The sequence below is a fragment of the Mustela putorius genome, unplaced genomic scaffold (assembly GCF_011764305.1).
Source record: "Mustela putorius furo isolate JIRA1106 unplaced genomic scaffold, ASM1176430v1.1 tig00003836_pilon_pilon_pilon, whole genome shotgun sequence".
Taxonomy (NCBI): domain Eukaryota; kingdom Metazoa; phylum Chordata; class Mammalia; order Carnivora; family Mustelidae; genus Mustela; species Mustela putorius.
In genome coordinates, this window is record NW_025421989.1 from 1,284,588 (window position 1) to 1,300,836 (window position 16,249).

The window sequence follows — 16,249 nt, forward strand, 5'->3', positions numbered from 1 at the left end:
ACCGAAGTCCTTTCAAGGGCAACCTTAGGTGTTTCCCAGATGGGTTTTACCTATAAGCAAATCACTGTTTCTGTATGAGCCAATGACGGAGTATCTTCCATTAGCCAACAACACAATCATCACCTATGATCACACGCATGCCGAGTCTCGCCAGGTGCCTCGCCGTGGCATAGCCGATTCCATCCGTGCCTCCAGTCACTACGGCAACGCGGTCCGGTTGTGGGGCCAAAACTGGAGAAGAAGAAAAGGAAAAAATATATATATATAATCAACGTGAGTTTTAGAAGAGGATTGGTTGGATTGGTCCTAAGTCATTCCAACCTGGTCAAAGACACCTGATAAACGCTTGCTCACCCCCAGCGGAGGCCTTGGCAGGACCCAACGAGAGTATCAGCGCAATGATGGGCAGAAAGGTCGGGAGCCAACGTGGGAGTAGCACTTATGAGCGTGGATGACACCCCAGCATCCACACTCCCAGGCAACATGGGGCAGGAAGTAGGTTTTACTACGTCTCAGGTATGGAGGAGGAGAACAGACCAGGGGATGAATGCCTGCTGTTGCAACGAGTTTGTAGAACACAGTTTCCAAGAGGAGGGGACATGCATGCCACGCCACCCCCCACATGGGGAAGCAGTAGGATGGGTCAGGACGCAGAGGGACACGGAAGCGTGGACAAGAGTCTCTATTGTGGGAAGAAATGGGTCAGGGAAGCAGGCTCAGCAGGTTTAGGATGGGCTGGTGTGAATAATTTCAGCAGATTCTGGGTCACAGGGGCTGTCTCTATGTGTGTGTCCCTGGCCCTGTGGTGATTTGCGTGGGCAGGGTAGACACTGGCCAACAACGCGGTTATGGACATGGTGGGACTGTGGATTGCCCCGTTTGCGTTGGAAAGCTGTGCTCCTGAGAGAGCCACATGCTATCTCTTGGAACCGGCCAGCCCTGGGAGCTGGAGCATTTGATGAAGGTGACAAAGATGAACTTTTTTATTTTATTTTATTTTAGATCTATTTATTTATTAGAGAGAGGCAGACGAGAATCTCAAGCCGACTCCACACGGATCATAGAGCCCAGTGCAGGGCTGGATCTCACAACCTTGAGATCACAACCTGAGCGGCAACCAAGAGTCAGACGCTTCACCGACTGAGCCACCCAGCACCCCAAAGATGGACTTTTTAATAAATGGTATTGGAACATGTAAATAGACATTAAGAAAAAAAAGGCAAAATTAGACCCATCTACACATCAAAATTAACCATGGGGTAGAAGTTACACCATGAACATATTCGGGGGGGAAAAGCATGAATCCATTTATCTTTAACCTCAGAGTATGAAACGTCTTCCTAATCATAAGTTGAAGTTGAGAAGAATAAGTAGATAAATTCTGCTACCAAAATAATTTTGCGTGGAAAAAAAAAACACACACCAAAAGCAAAGTTCGAAGTAAATGCTATATTAAAAAAAAAAAAAAAAGAAACAAAAGCTTACAACCCTGATCACATGCAAAAGGCTATTTTCCTAGTATGTAAAGAGTTCTTACAAATCAAGAAAAATAACACTGTGAGGAAAAATAAAAAGGGTGAACATGAAAACATATGCCATGACACAGTCCTTACAAAGGCATGTGAGACTTTGCCCAATGAGAGGAATGTTCATGAGAACTCACTGAAACACCATTGGACTTGACAAGAGCAAGCACTTTGACACCATGCTTCTCTGTCATAGTGCTCGCAAGCAGAGGCTCATGTATACCATGGGCGCAAAAGCAAGAAGGGGAACCCTCATGTGGGTGGGGGTCCTTGGGTGATATCTAGTGCAACCTGAAACACATTCAGGCTGTGGCAGCAAAATCACTTCTAGGAACATGCCCTGGAAATCCATAGCAGACCTTCCATTTCTCCCTGCAGCTGTGTCCCTGGTGTCCGCAGTCACACAGACACCGGTCAGCAGCCCTGGATGGCTGTGATAAACCAATAAACTATGAAGATATTAGGGAATAATGCCCTGAAAGAGCTCATGGCCCTGTGGGACGTCATGCAAGCACTAAGAGCTCATATGTACTTCTAAGTGTGGTATCTGCACTCATGCAGGAGGTCTCTCTGCTGTTGGGATAATCCCCGTGCAACATGGCAGCCATTCCCAGTCAAGACTTTGTCTCAGTCGTACGGGCCCAGGGGTGCTCATTTGTGCCCAGGATCCCATCCAGAAGGCTTTTGTGTGCCCTACGTGGGAAGAACAACCCTCTGCAACTGTGTGCTTTGATTGGCCAGTCCTACCCCCTCGGCCAGGGTTGCCTGGGAGCACACGCCTCCTCTCAAGTTCCCTGTTCCTCACTGCCTGGCCCAATGGCAGATGTCAGGCTGGTGCTCCATGAATGTTCATGGACTTAATGAGCTAACCCACCCATTGTGGAGTCAAGCACAGATTGAAGGCCACACCTACCCCAAAAGACCAAAGGAAATGTGCCATGATGTGAATGTGGGTATCTCCTCCTAAAATCCATGTGTTGAAGGCCAACCCTCCCATGGAATGGGATTGGAGGTGGGGGTATTTGGGAGGTGATCAGGTGATGAGGATGGAGGTGGGATCTTTGGAAGGTCATCAGGTGCTAAGGGTGGAGGTGGGGGTCTTTGGGAGGTGACCAGGTCATGAAAGTGGAGGTGGGGGATCTTTAGAAGTTCACCAGGTCATGAGGGCAGAGCCACCATGATGGAATTAGTGTCCTTATAAAGGAGACCCCAAGGAGACTCCAGGCCCCTTCAACTGTGCAAGGACCCAGCCAGAAGAATGCCATCGACAAATCCATTCTAGCCGGACATCCAGCCACCCCAATGGTGGGAAGTAAGTGTCTGCTGCTGAAGCCCCCCCCCCCCCACAAAATCACTCCATGGTGTGTTTGTTATGGTGGCCCAAATGGGTTAAGACAAGATGCCCTCATCCCAGGCAGATCCCCTGCCTGATGCTCAGGACATGCAGAGAAACAGAAGCATGTGAGGAACGGGCATGATGACAGAGCAACGTCTACACCTACCACCCAGGAATGGGGGGGGGGGCCTAAGAAACCACATGACCACCAGGATCCAGTCTGACTCCTTAGCTTATCAGTGAGAAATGGACACAGGAACCCTGAACCACCTTCAATGCCAAGAGCAGCAGGTGGTCTTCCAGAATGCTCTCCTGAAGACAGCATCACCTTCACAAAGAATGCTCCTTGGGCTTCAATACTAAGTATGAAAGGTATTTGCAGGGATCAGAAACAGGAGGTGCATAATGGACACCCTACTCTAAGCCACCATGATGTTTCTGGGTGAACAGAGCGAGTCCATGAAATGTCTTTCCAGGCCCATGGTTGCTTGCTCCATGCCCTGAAGGTCATTTCCTACCCAACAGGTCTGCATCCAGTGTCTTCTTCCATTTGGCCAGAACAAGGATGGCACAGGTCCTCAGAATGTCTTCTCCCAAGGCCATGATGTGCCAAGCAAGTGGGATCGGCTTCCTGCCAAGCGCGGCTCAGCCCACGCGGGGGTCCCTGAAGTTATCTCCCAGCTGATACCGTAATTTTGAGTCCCAAGTGCCATAAGTGAGTTGACCCTGGAAATCTAAAAAGATTTCATCTCTACGTAGCTCATCACATCTGTTTCATGATGTTTCTCACCCATGAGAAGAGTCCACAGAGCACTTGGACCACAGGTGAGAAGCAGGAGCTCCAGGTCATAATCAAGCATATGGATTTCCAATAGGGTTACGCCTCTCCAAGGAGGTGTCTTGTAGGTCATGGTGGGAAGGAGCACAGGGCTGAAGTAGCTGGACTCCAACCACCTGGTCAGCCTGCCAATCAGTCCTATCTTTGATAGGATACAATCGTCCCAAACGCAGTCAAGTGCCCAGTGACGGGCACATGGGGCAAGTCTGTCCCCTCTCTCCAAGCTTGGCTGGATATCCATTGAGAACCAGTTCCACCCAAACACAAACATATCATCCTACAGTTCTGGAGGTCACAAATCTCCATCTCAAGGTCAGCTGATTGGAAATCTTAATTTCCATCTGCAATTTTTATTTGCCTTTAGCTTCATGACAACATAACTTAAGAGTTTCCAGGGCTTAGGACACAGACGTCTTTGGGGGCCAGGATTCCATCCCCCAAAATCGGGAGCCAAAATTACTGGGCACACGACTCAGATGGAGAAGCCTGACCTTGCATCAGCTTATTCTGTGAAATGGCCCCAAAGTAACAACAGGAAGACGTGGACTTGGAACCATAACGCCCCCATCAGGACTCGGCACGTGGCACATGTTCTCAAAATGGAACAAGGAGGCCTATGGAACCAAATCACACCAAAGACAGGCAGTGGCAAGGACAGGGTGCTCCAAAGCCAGTAATTATTGGCTGTACCCCAGAAATATATGCCCTGGCTGGTGAAGACAGGAGGAGACTCGTTCACAGCAAAAACCCGCACAGCCGTTTCCATGCCGATCTATAAATAAAGAGATGCACACACACTTCACCAACAACTGTGATTTATGAGACACAAGAATCACCAAAAGTGTGATAAATGGCACCAACCACTCGAGGTCATGGGCATTGTTTCCGGATATAAAAACTTACAATGGAAAACTTAATTTTGCAAGACAGCTGTTACTAAGCCTTCCCCTACCGCGTGTCACTTGCCCTTTGGAAAAAGAACACTTGTATTTTCCTGACTTCAAATTTTAAACACATGCGTTCCCCAGCCATTAGGCGTCCCAGGATTCATCCAAATAAAAAGAAACAATTTGAAATTAAAAAAAAAAAAATTGGGGGGGTGTTAAATGTTGAATGTGCCAAAGTACAATGTACAAAAGTTGGTTAAACAATGCACATGAATAAAGGATTGATCAAATCCTAAAAGTCAGTCCCTGACATAGATTTGAACCAGCCAAGAAGATTAAAAATCATATGCAGCTCTCCTGGTCATAAGACCCCTGCCTTGGAGATCTGAGGGCAAATTCAGCTCTGAGCTTCCTAGCAGCCAAAGAGAAAAGGGAAATAATACCAGAGATGCCTCTCAGCAGGTGACCCAGTGCTTCCCCCAACATGGGCCTCCTATTGGCTTAAATACACACTGTTTTCTGTCACTGGGCTCCAAGACAGGTATCACACCCCTCCCCCAGAAATTCCCTTCCATCATCCATGCTGGGAGGTCTTAGCCATCCCATTGTGTGTGGCTTAAGATTCCCCCTCTCCTGGTCACACTTGAGATCCTTCTGTCCCCGGAGAGTTGGTATTGGCTTGGAGTTGCACAGCGCACTCACTGATACTAAACAAATACAGGTGACTGGGCTTGCAGAGACATGGGGCATGGGTGACGGACACCCCAAGTGCATAGGGACTCCCTGTGCCCAGCTGGATCCCAGCAGAGGGCATGAGAATGGGAGCTCCATCTACATTGGTAGGGATGTGACAGCCATGTGCTTCTGATTGAAACAGGTCTTGCTAGTGCAACTTCTGGGCTCTACGATTAACTCTGAAATCCCCACACTGAAAAGATTTTCCTCCCGAATGTGGGTGGGCCTCATCTAATCAGTTGATGGTGTTCATTGCAGAAAGACAGATTACAGGTCCCCACTCCCACCCCCCGCCCCGGCCAGAGTCCATTTCCCAGCAGACAGATTCAAACTGTTAACATGCCCTGCGTTTCTACCCTGCAGCATTTGGGTTTAACAAGTCTCCACAGTTGTATGAGCCAATTCCTTAAAATGATTAAAATTAAAATATTTATGTGTGTGTGTGTGTGTGTGTGTTTATAAACATATACACATAGAGAGGGAGATGATATATCATATATATATGTTTATAGATATATAAAGAGAGGGATGATAGTTAAAATGATGATGGATGGAGATGTAGGTGAATGGATGGATGAATGGATGGATAGATAGGCCAATGCTGGTTTCCCCTGAGGCCTTTCCTTGGCATGTAGACCCTGTGTTCTCCCTGTGTCCGCACATGGTTGTCCCTCTGTGCGTGTCTGTGTCCACATCCCCTCTTCTTATAAGGACCCCAGTCCTATGGGATCAGGGCCCTCACTACTGCCCTCATCTTAACTTGACCACCTGCAGAGACCCCATTTCCAAATAAGATCCCCTTCACAGGTACCAGGGGCTAAGACTTCAATATACCTTTTTTGTGCGCCCTAGAGATTGGTGCACATGCATGCACACATCTGTGCAAGGCCACCCCAGCCTGGCTAGCGAGGCTCCCAAGGAGCACCCGCAAGCCAGTCCCTCTCCCTGCTCCTTTATCTCCCAGAAGTGAGTCAGCTCCAGCCCAGATGCCTTCAATGCTTCCCCCTAAAGCCCGGTTGCAAAGAGACACAGGGGATCCCTGTCCATCCCCTCACATGCCACTCTGTGTCCTGCACACCAGCACCCACCAGCACCAAGTCCCACGGGCCAGCTCACCTCCAACAGGCATCGGGAGGAGCGCTGGGAAGGTGGCAGCTGTGAGCTGATCGGTCTGTACAGGGACAGCAGCTACTGCGGACGTACGGGGAGGCCGCCCGGGGTCACGGCTCACGCCTTCCTCCCCGAACCGCCCAGCTGATGTGCTTGGGGGGCAAGCCCACGACTCAGATGACAAGAAAAGCAACGCGCACCTCCCAAGCCCGTCTGCTTGGCAAAGGAGTGATGTTTGCAGGCCGAGCGGAGAAGGAGCTCCCATCCTGAGCCCGGACTATGTTTAGAGCCCTCGTGGCTCATTATTCTTTTTTAAGAACTGAAATGTGGCGGGTTGACCTCATGCTTCCGCCAGGGCCAGCTCGTAGGGAAGCAATTGTATGTCAGATCTCTGTGTTCGCATCTCACTGACCACAGCATAGGAAATAAGACATGCCTCCCACAGCTAAAGATTGGAGATATTTAAAAATACTGATACAATAATCCACATATGCAAATACCCAAAATATCAAAATCTTGGAATCATTTACAGATTCAACTATTCAAATAATTGAAATATTCGAATACTCGAAGGATTTAAAATTATTTAACTCTTGGGATTATTTTTCGTTTATCTATGTACTACTGTTTATTTAAATGATCCTATTTAAATAATTTAAATTTTGACATATTTGGAAGATTTGCCATATTCTTTAAATAACTTGCAGATTCAAATACTTGGGCCCCTTGAAATATTTTTAAAAAATAATTTACATATTCAGACACTTGAAAGATTTAAAATACGGCTGAAATAATTTACAGATTCGGATACTTGCCATGTTTAAAATATTGTTTAATTTACATAGTCAGATACTTGAACTGTTTAAAATATTGTGAGTGATTTAAATATTTCAACATTTCAAATATTTAAAAATCCGATCGTAAACACAGAAGGGGAGGCGGGGGTGGTTGGATCCCTCCGCGACCGTGTCTTTTCTAAGGACCGCGCAGAATCCGTGCGGATGAGGCGGAGCAAGTCAAGAAAGGGTTTCACCTTAAGGAGTTAAAAGTCCATCAGGTAACATGTAAAGGCAAACAACAGATGCGGACCGTAGAAAAAGGGCAGCGACCTTGCCCGTAAAGGGGTCTCGTACAAGGATATGCACATCTTCTCTCCTCTTCTCTTCCGAAGACCCAAAGAAAACGAACCAGGGACTCATGGATAGTGCATAAAACACGCCCGTGTAAAACAGCGTTGCAACACACTCCTCTAAGCACACACGACGAAAGGAAGACAGCTGACTCGTGATCAGCCATCACAACAGTGGGTCCCAAAACTTCACGCTCGCACCAGAACGAGTCACGGGGCACCAAGACTCTGTCCTTTTAGCAGACGAGCTGCCGAGGGCTGTGCAAAGCAGGCGTGCGTGCCTGTTCTCTCTGACCCAGCAGCTCTAATGCTGAGAGCTGCTCCCACAGACGCACTCCCACGGGTTCGCAAAGAGGCTCGAACATAAAAAGATACCCTCCCTGCCCTGCTGATAAGACAAAGATCTTCGGTGTGAATGTCATTTTATGCAAAGAGTCTTTACAGGTGTTCTTGCGAAAGAAAGGCTTATTGTTCCAGACACAGCTGGGAGGACCCTCCAGTGGAATTATACTGAGTTTGGTGGGGGGGGGTAAAAAGAAAACAAAAAAGGCGATTTTAAAAGGTTGCATTGTGTGTGACTCCATCTATGTGACATTCTTGAAATGATGGCATTGTGGAAACGGAGAACGGATGAGTGGCTGGCCGCGGGTGCAGCGTGGATAGACATGGGAAGGAGGTAGCAAAGCTATAGAAGGGGAACATTTGGGAATCTGGGGGCAGGGGACATACCTGTGTCTTGACACAGAAAGGATGGTCACCCCCCCCCCATGACTGGAGGGATGCACCATCCTTCATGTTGCAAGGACATCCCAGATGGGTCACCCCACCACCACACAGGTGGCTGCCCAGGAAAATGAGGAAATATGGATAAAACAGCAATGATGGTATTCCTGCAGTCACGAGGGCTGGGATCACATACTTTACAGCTTTGTAAGTTTTATCCCCGGAGGGAAACCGGGGAAAGGGAACACAAGGTTTCTCCATATCCTTTCTGGCAACTGCACAGGAATTACGGGATCTGTAAAAAGTCTAATAAGCTCAGTTCAAATAACACATTCTGCTCTTCAAAACACAAATTTAGAAACAAAGAGTCTTTGTCCCATGGCTTCTGTCCCATTATGTTGGAAATGACTCATGGACTGGGAGGGTCTCGCGGGCATTCTGTCCTCCTTTAAGGAAACGCAAACCAAAACCACAGTGAGAGATCACTTTAGGTCCCCTCGCACGGGTCTTTCTTCAGGGGCAGTGAAAACACTGCTGAACAAACGTTGAAGAGGCGGGAGGGAAACTGTGTCCGTCCTGCATGGCGGGTGGACACGGAAAATGCCGTGGGCACTGTGGAAAAGTAGTGGGGAAAGCACACGGCCCGGCAATCCCACTCCTCACTCTCCATCTATCCAGGACGCAGGGAAGCAGGTGTCCACAAGCATATGCACATGGGAAGGCCTAGAGCAGCGTTACTCACGGTAGCCAGGGAGATGTGAGCAGTCCAAGTGCCCACCAATGCACAGGGTCCATCCATGGATGGACTAGAACTCAGCCGTGAAAAGGAACAGCAGTCTGACTCCTGCTGCCTCGTGGAGGGACCATGAGGACACGATGCTCAGGGACAGAAGCCACACTCCCAAGAAGACCACATAGGACATGATTCCATTTCTATGAAATACTCAGTATAGGAAAATAAGACAACCACCATGTAGAACGTGCCCATGAGCTCTCTGAAATTCTCTAACCATTAGACGTATGTGATGTCTTGCCAACTGACCTCCATAAAACTGGGGGAGAAAATCCAATAACAGGTTCATATGCGTTACGAGAAAGGGAATCAGCTTGAGGCCAGGTCAATCAGGCTTATAGGAGAAACAGTGTTTGGGGCATGCCCGACTCTTGATTTCGGCTCAGGTCGTGATCTCAGGCTCTGGGCTCAGCAGAGAATCTGGTTGAGATTCTCTTTCTCTGTCTGCCCCTCCCCACAGCTCTTTCTCCCTCAAATAAATAAATAAATCTTTAAAAAAACAAAATTAAGAAAAAGAAACAGTGTTTATAACATCACAGTCAAGAAAGGGACCATCCAAACAAAGCCAAGTATTTTCCATGCACAAATCCTTCGATTCCAATAAAACGCACAGAAAGGATTCAAAGGAAAAAGATAAGAGACATATTACAAGGTAATGCAGAATTGTGTTTGAAAGGCATTCACGTTACAGAGTGATAAATGAAAACATCATGGCAACATCCAAAAAAAAAAAAAAACATATCTACCAGCAAAGGAGAGGTCAGACTGTTTTCTCACAAAGTCTTTGACTGATCGGACAAGGCCCACCTGCACTAAAGAAAGTCATCTGCGGAATTCAAAGTTAAGGTACTGACATAGGCATGGTGCCCAAAGGTGACATGCGTTTTGCACAGGGTGGAGATGCTTGGCGATGGCGTCCTAGCAAACGATGCAGTAAAAGACTTGTAGACATGCGCTCTCCATGTCCCTTACACATAAAGGATGCATTAGTCAAGGGTCTGCCAAGAAACACACAAGAAGACTAAGCGGAGAGACAGAGATTTAATTTATGGGATTGGTTCATGTAACTGTGTATATTTGAGTCTCTACAGTGCAGGGTCGGGCAGGAAGCTGAGACCCAGGGACGAGCTAAAGTCGCAGTCAGAGTCCAAAGGCCTCCTGGAGACAGAATTTTCTCTTTGTCCAGGAAGGTCAGTCTGTTTTCTCACAAAGCCTTCAACTGATCAGACAAGGCCCACCAATCCAAGGGAAAAAGATAAGATTCCAACTAGTATGTAATGCAGGATTGTGCTTGAAAGGCATTCATGTCATAGCGCAATAAATCAAAGCATGAAAGCAACATCAAAAAAAAAAAATCACATCCACCAGCAAAAGGGAGGTCAGAATGTTCTCTCAAAAAGTCTTCAACTGATTGGACAAGGCCCACCTGCACGAAAGAGATTCATCTGCAGAATTCAAAGGCATCAACGTGGGCATGGTGACCAAAGGTGACACATGTTTTGCACAAAGTGGAGATGCTTGGCAATGGAGTCCTAGCATACGATGCAGTAAAACACTTGTAAACATGCACTCTCCAGATTGGAAGGGGTCCAGCCCCATCTCCCTTACACATAAAGGACGTATTATTCAGGGTTCTCCCAAAATGAACACCGAAAGACTAAGCAGAGAGACAGAGATTTAATTTAAGGAACTGGTTCACGTAACTGGGTCTCTATTCCACAGGACTGGCCAGGAGGCTGAGACTCAGGGACGAGCTAAAGTGGCAGCCAGAGTCCAAAGGCCTCCTGGAGACAGAATTTTCTCTTTGTCCGGGAAGGTCAATCTGTTTTCTCACAAAGCCTTCAACTGATCAGACAAGGCCCACCAATCCAAAGGAAAAAGATAAGATTCCAACGAGTACATAATGCAGGATTATGTTTGAAAGACATTCATGTTGTAGAGCAATAAATCAAAGTGTCATTGACAAAGTCAACAACAACAACAAAATCACATCTACCAGCAAAGGGGCGGTCAGTCTGTGTGCTCACAAAGCCTTCCACTGATTGGATGAGGCCCACCATGACCCTAGAGAGAGTCCTCTGCTTTACTCAAAGGCTACTGATTGCAATGTTAACCTCATCTAACCAGACCACCCTAGCAACACCTAAACTAGTGTTTGACCACATGTGGGCACACGTGGTCCAGCCAAGATGACATAAAATTAACCGTCACAATACACAGCCTTTCCATGCAACAAAGGTGTCCATTGACAGCCATCAACCAGAAGCCTGAACCTCCCTAAGGGAGTGAGCTCCTTCGTGAGCAAAGCCACTGCCTCGAGCAAGGACAACAGAAGGACCAGCGTGGTAGTCTCCAAAGCAGCGCTGGATGGAAGCCAAGACCCAGACGCCCTACGCGCAGCAGGCTCCCTGGAAAGGCAGGACCTCCTTGTTGAATGCGCTGGTGAAGCAAAGCGGGTCTCAGCTGGCAGGGACTCAGGCGGGGGACGGCCAGCTGAGCCAGAGAAGCATGAATGGGGCACCAAGATGGTGCCACGGGTGTGGACAGTGGCTCGTCCTTGTGAGCGGAGGACCAGGTGTTCAGCACGTGCCAGCATGTCTCGACATCAGGTGAAGATGTCCTGCTGCCTTCAATGGCAGTAGCAGATGGAGAGCTAGAGCCGGCCACTGGGCTCTCTTGCCTTGCACAAGCTTGCTGTGTGGGGTTCTGAGCCTTCCGTCCCAGAGCCACAGCCATAAGGACCCATGACCATCACCAAGTTCAACACACATGGGAGGCTCACCGTGACCATGCAGCACAGAGAACAAGCTCACCGCCCCTGCGGCATCCCAGAAGTGGTCTGAAATCAGGAGATGGGGCAAGGACCAGGGCTGGAATTACCTCCCTAACGAACCAGCCCTCCCCAGACCCAGGCTCTTGGCCAGTTCCACACCCACTGTGCAGCGACGAACTCATGCTGCAGCCACATCAAGCTCTGCCCTTCCTCCAAATGCCCAGTCTTGCCCCAGGGAAGCGGCCTGCGTCACCTGTGCTCCACTCAGGGAAAGGGAATATAATTCACAGCAACAAGCTATCAAGCCATGAGAAGCCACCAAGTCACCTTACATGAATCCTGAGAAGGGAAGGGAGTAGGTCTGCAGGCTCCCTCCTGCATGATTCTGGCTCTAGGATGTTCCCGAAAAGGCAAAATGGCAGAGACAGAACAAAGATTTCTGGTCGGCAGGGGATGTAGGAGGGACGGATGAGAAGATGCAGCCCTGAGGATGTTTAGGGAGGTACCAGTCATCTGCATGACGCTATGATGATACACACGTGTCATCGCACAGGTCTGCAAACCCACGGTACGCACAACCCCAAGAAAAAGCTGTAACGTAAAGCATGTCAGCGGTGCTAATGACATGTCCATGTGCGTTTGCCAATTGTAGGGAATGTGCTTTGTGGGGCAGGTACGGATGCTGGGGAGGCTGTGCCTCTGTGTGGTCATGGGGGTACATGGGGGATTTCTGCATGTTCCCCTCAGTGTTGCTACTGGACGTATCTAATTGCAATCTGGATATATTTTTATTGTAGGGTGCGCCTAAAATCACTCTTAAAAAATAAAATTAATTAAACAAACAAACAAACAAATCATGATGCTGAGGAAGGGTGAACACCCAACAACATAGCTGTCTGGGGCGGAGCCCCTGTGGTGTGAGGATAAATGGGAAGAAGAAAACATGCCCCGTGTGGGAAACCCAGAGGGTATTTTCTGGGTGTATTTCCAAGGAGGAAAGTGGGGCGAGTGGGTATGAGCTCCACCCCTACTCTGCACGGAAGGCAGCCTGTGAGCATGTTGGAAAGCAATGTGGTTCCTGGGGAGCATGGGTGGCAGACATGATGGTTGGGACCCAGCCTAGCTGCACCCACTCAGGAACTCGAGGGAACCATCTCAAGTAAGGGTTCATCACACGTGGGTTGAGGGAAGCCCAGAGAGCTGATTATGCATTCCCCCTGGGTGTGTCTCTCTGCAAGGGTGTTTTGGAAGAGATTAGCATCAGATCTGGTGCACTGAGTAAAGCCGAGGGCCTTCTGCACTGTGGGTGGGCCTTATCTAATCAGTTGAGGGTCTGAAAAGCCTCAAAGAACATGGAGGGGAAGAATGTGCCATACGAGCTATTGGTTCTGTTTCTCTGCACAACCCCGATTCCCACACCCTGAATAACAAACACCCTAGAAAGGAGGAGTAAAAGGAACACACATTTATTTCTCAAGGTCCTGAAGGCTGGAAGTGTGAGATCCTGATGCCAGCTGATCCACTGCCTGGTGAAAACCCACCCCTTGGTTTGTCACTTCTGTTCGCTCTGAGCTCACAATGGAGAGACAGAGCTTGAGCATCTCTGCAGACCTCCTTTCTCTGTGAACATCACTCCCCGCTCTCCCTTCCTTGACCCCCAATTATGTATGTGTATCTCCTGTCCTTCCACGTATCCAGGTTTAATGCATCCAAACTCCCTACCGGGGTGCCCAGGAAGAGACAAGGCCAGGGAAGGGCTCAGCCAGCCTGCTGCCCAGCCCCTCGCCAGGCCCTCCAAAGGGGTGTCCTTCATGCTAGACACCCACCAGGCAGCCTGTTGCTGGTTTGGATGATCCCACTGAGGTGTCTTCGCCCTGCCTGGACCTCTCCACATGTGCTCCACTAAAGAACCCCTCTCCAGGTTCACAGCCCAGCCTGCGAGGAGCAGGATCCTCTTTGGGAAGGTCCTAAGGCAGGCCAACGTCCACTCTGCTCATCCCCTGTGGGGCCCTGCCTCAGTGTCCCCTCCAGGTGGCCAACTTTGCAGTCTGGTGACCTGACCCTGATGTCCTACACCTCCCTAGCCAAGTGTGTGAAGGGCTGGGGGCCACGCCCACCTAGGAGGCACGGGACCAGGCACTGAGAGCAGGCTGATGCTCTACCCAACTCTCCTGAGGCGGAAGCTTGAAAGGTCCAGTCTTTGGATGTTTCCTGTGACCCGGGGAGGCTGGAATCACATGGTTCCTTCCAGTGGGATTTAGAAAGTGGTCAAAATTGCAAATCCATAACATGTCAATCAGTGACAGCTGTTCCATAAGGAAATATCAACCCATTAAAAGTCATGGAGGTAGAATAAAGGTCACTCGATGCACCTTCTGTTTAACCACAAAAGCACAGGATGGATGGGTGGATGGGTGGATGTGTGGATGGATGGATGGATGGATGGATGGATGGATGGACGGATGTGTGGATGGGGGGGTGGATGGATGGATGGACAGATGTGTGGATGGATGGATGTGTGGATGGGGGGTGGATGGATGATGGATGGACGGATGGACGGATGTGTGGATGGATGGATGGATGGATGGACGGACCGATGTGTGGATGGGGGGTGGATGGATGATGGATGGACGGATGGACGGATGTGTGGATGGGGGGGTGGATGGATGTGTGGATGGATGGATGAATGTGTGGATGGATGGGTGTGTGGATGGATGTATGGATGGATGGACGGACGGATGTGTGGATGAATGGATGGATGGATGGATGGGCGGATGGATGTGTGGATGGATGGATAGATGGACGGACGGACAGATGTGTGGATGGGGGGGTGGATGAATGGATGGGTGGATGTGTGGATGGATAGATAAATGGATAGTGGATGGATAGGATAGTGGTGGATGGATGGATAAATGGATGGAAAGGGAAGGAGGGATGTTGGATAGAAGGAGGGTGGGTGGGCGGGTGGAAGAATGGGTGAGTAGATGGAGAGACGGGTAGACGGATGGAAGAAGGGGTGGCTGGATGATGGATTGACAAATAATAGATACATGATAGATAACACACAGAAACAATTATATGCAGGTAGAATATACACATAAAGAGGATCTATACATACACGTATGGCATCCCTTTGATGCAGACATGGACTCACGAGGCCTACTACAGACGTAACCCACGAGGCAGGGATGTAATCACCGTGAAATCTCCATCTGCCCACAAAGGACAGTGCCGATGTCCCCGATACTGTGCACGCGGCACCATCGTTCCTGCCTGCTGTGCAGCCAGTGGGTCCTTGCCAGGAAAACCCAGGCATGACCTTCCCAGGAAAAATAGCCTCCTCAAGCACCATCTCCCAGAACTCTGAACATCTGAGATGAGAAGGAAGGGTGCCATTCACCCCACAGTAGAAACTCTCGGGAGGCACCCTGCTCTACAGACAGGTTCTAACAGAGAACACGACAGCCCCTTCCTCAGCACGTGCCATCTGCCCCCGGTGAAATGCACGAGATTGCAGCATGTCTGGGACAACCAAGAAGCCGAACTGGTTGGATGAGCATCTCGAGCTAGTCTCTCACCAGAAGTCTGAGTTCTGACTGGATATTCTGAGAATCCTCCCAGAATAAGAAAGGCCAACATTACCAACCAACCAACAGGCTGCACAGAGCTCCCCAACCTTGGAAAAACAGACTACAAGGTCCTGACATGCAGAGGCACCCGGGGAATCCAGGGACGATGCAGATTTGGAATCACGGATCCCACAACAGAGCCTGGGTCTGTGTTTCTGGCAGGCAGAGCTGGTCTACACCACAGATCAAGCCATGTCCTGGGAAATGGGATGTGGGCCCAGGATTACATCAGACAGCTGAGATGCCCGTGAACTAACAGGATAGGGCTGGTGTCCGTGTCTCGGGACGCCGGACGATAGGACGGTGGGCTTTATAGGAACTGTTGGGCTAAATCCTAAACAGGTTTCGTGTTTGCAGATGGTTGGAGCCACGTTGGGCAGGGACATTTTGTGGAAGATGTATGAGGGACAGTGGGGTCTGTAGCATGCCGTGTGCAGAGTCACGGGACCATGGCCACATCCCGACGACACCGCATGCTCCCAGAAGCCATAAATACCTCCTTTCTCAGGGACAACAGGAACCAGGTCTGCCCCAGGTCCTGAAAGCCCATCACACAAAATGACACCAAGCGGGACTGAACCTCCACGGCACCTAAGAACCAACTCCGGGAAGCCCCCCAGATGAACTCCCACAACCACAACAACGCAGCTCAGACTTAGGGCTTTAGAGGAAGACATGAGCATAAATCCCACATAGGCGACCCACACGTGTGAGGAAGCCGAGCGAGGTGCAGCCTTAGACAGGAGAATGCACGTGGGCTGCGGGCTGTG

The 16,249-nt window shown here is 49.3% G+C and overlaps 1 protein-coding gene across 5 annotated transcripts in view; it reads right to left on the bottom strand.

Moving 5' to 3' along the window:
• Window positions 1-16,249, bottom strand: part of DHRSX (dehydrogenase/reductase X-linked) — a 212,553-nt gene that overhangs the window by 186,010 nt on the left and 10,294 nt on the right. For 4 of the 5 annotated variants that reach the window (XR_006609437.1, XR_006609438.1, XR_006609436.1 and 1 more), the window contains exon 2: window positions 124-231. Coding sequence is in view for 2 of the 5 variants with exons in the window: in XM_045089256.1 (XP_044945191.1) it covers window positions 124-231 (108 nt within the window). In the remaining 3 variants the exon portion in view is untranslated. Of the gene's footprint in view, window positions 1-50; window positions 232-16,249 lie in introns of those variants that run through there. The other variant, XM_013064435.2, reaches the window with a different exon arrangement.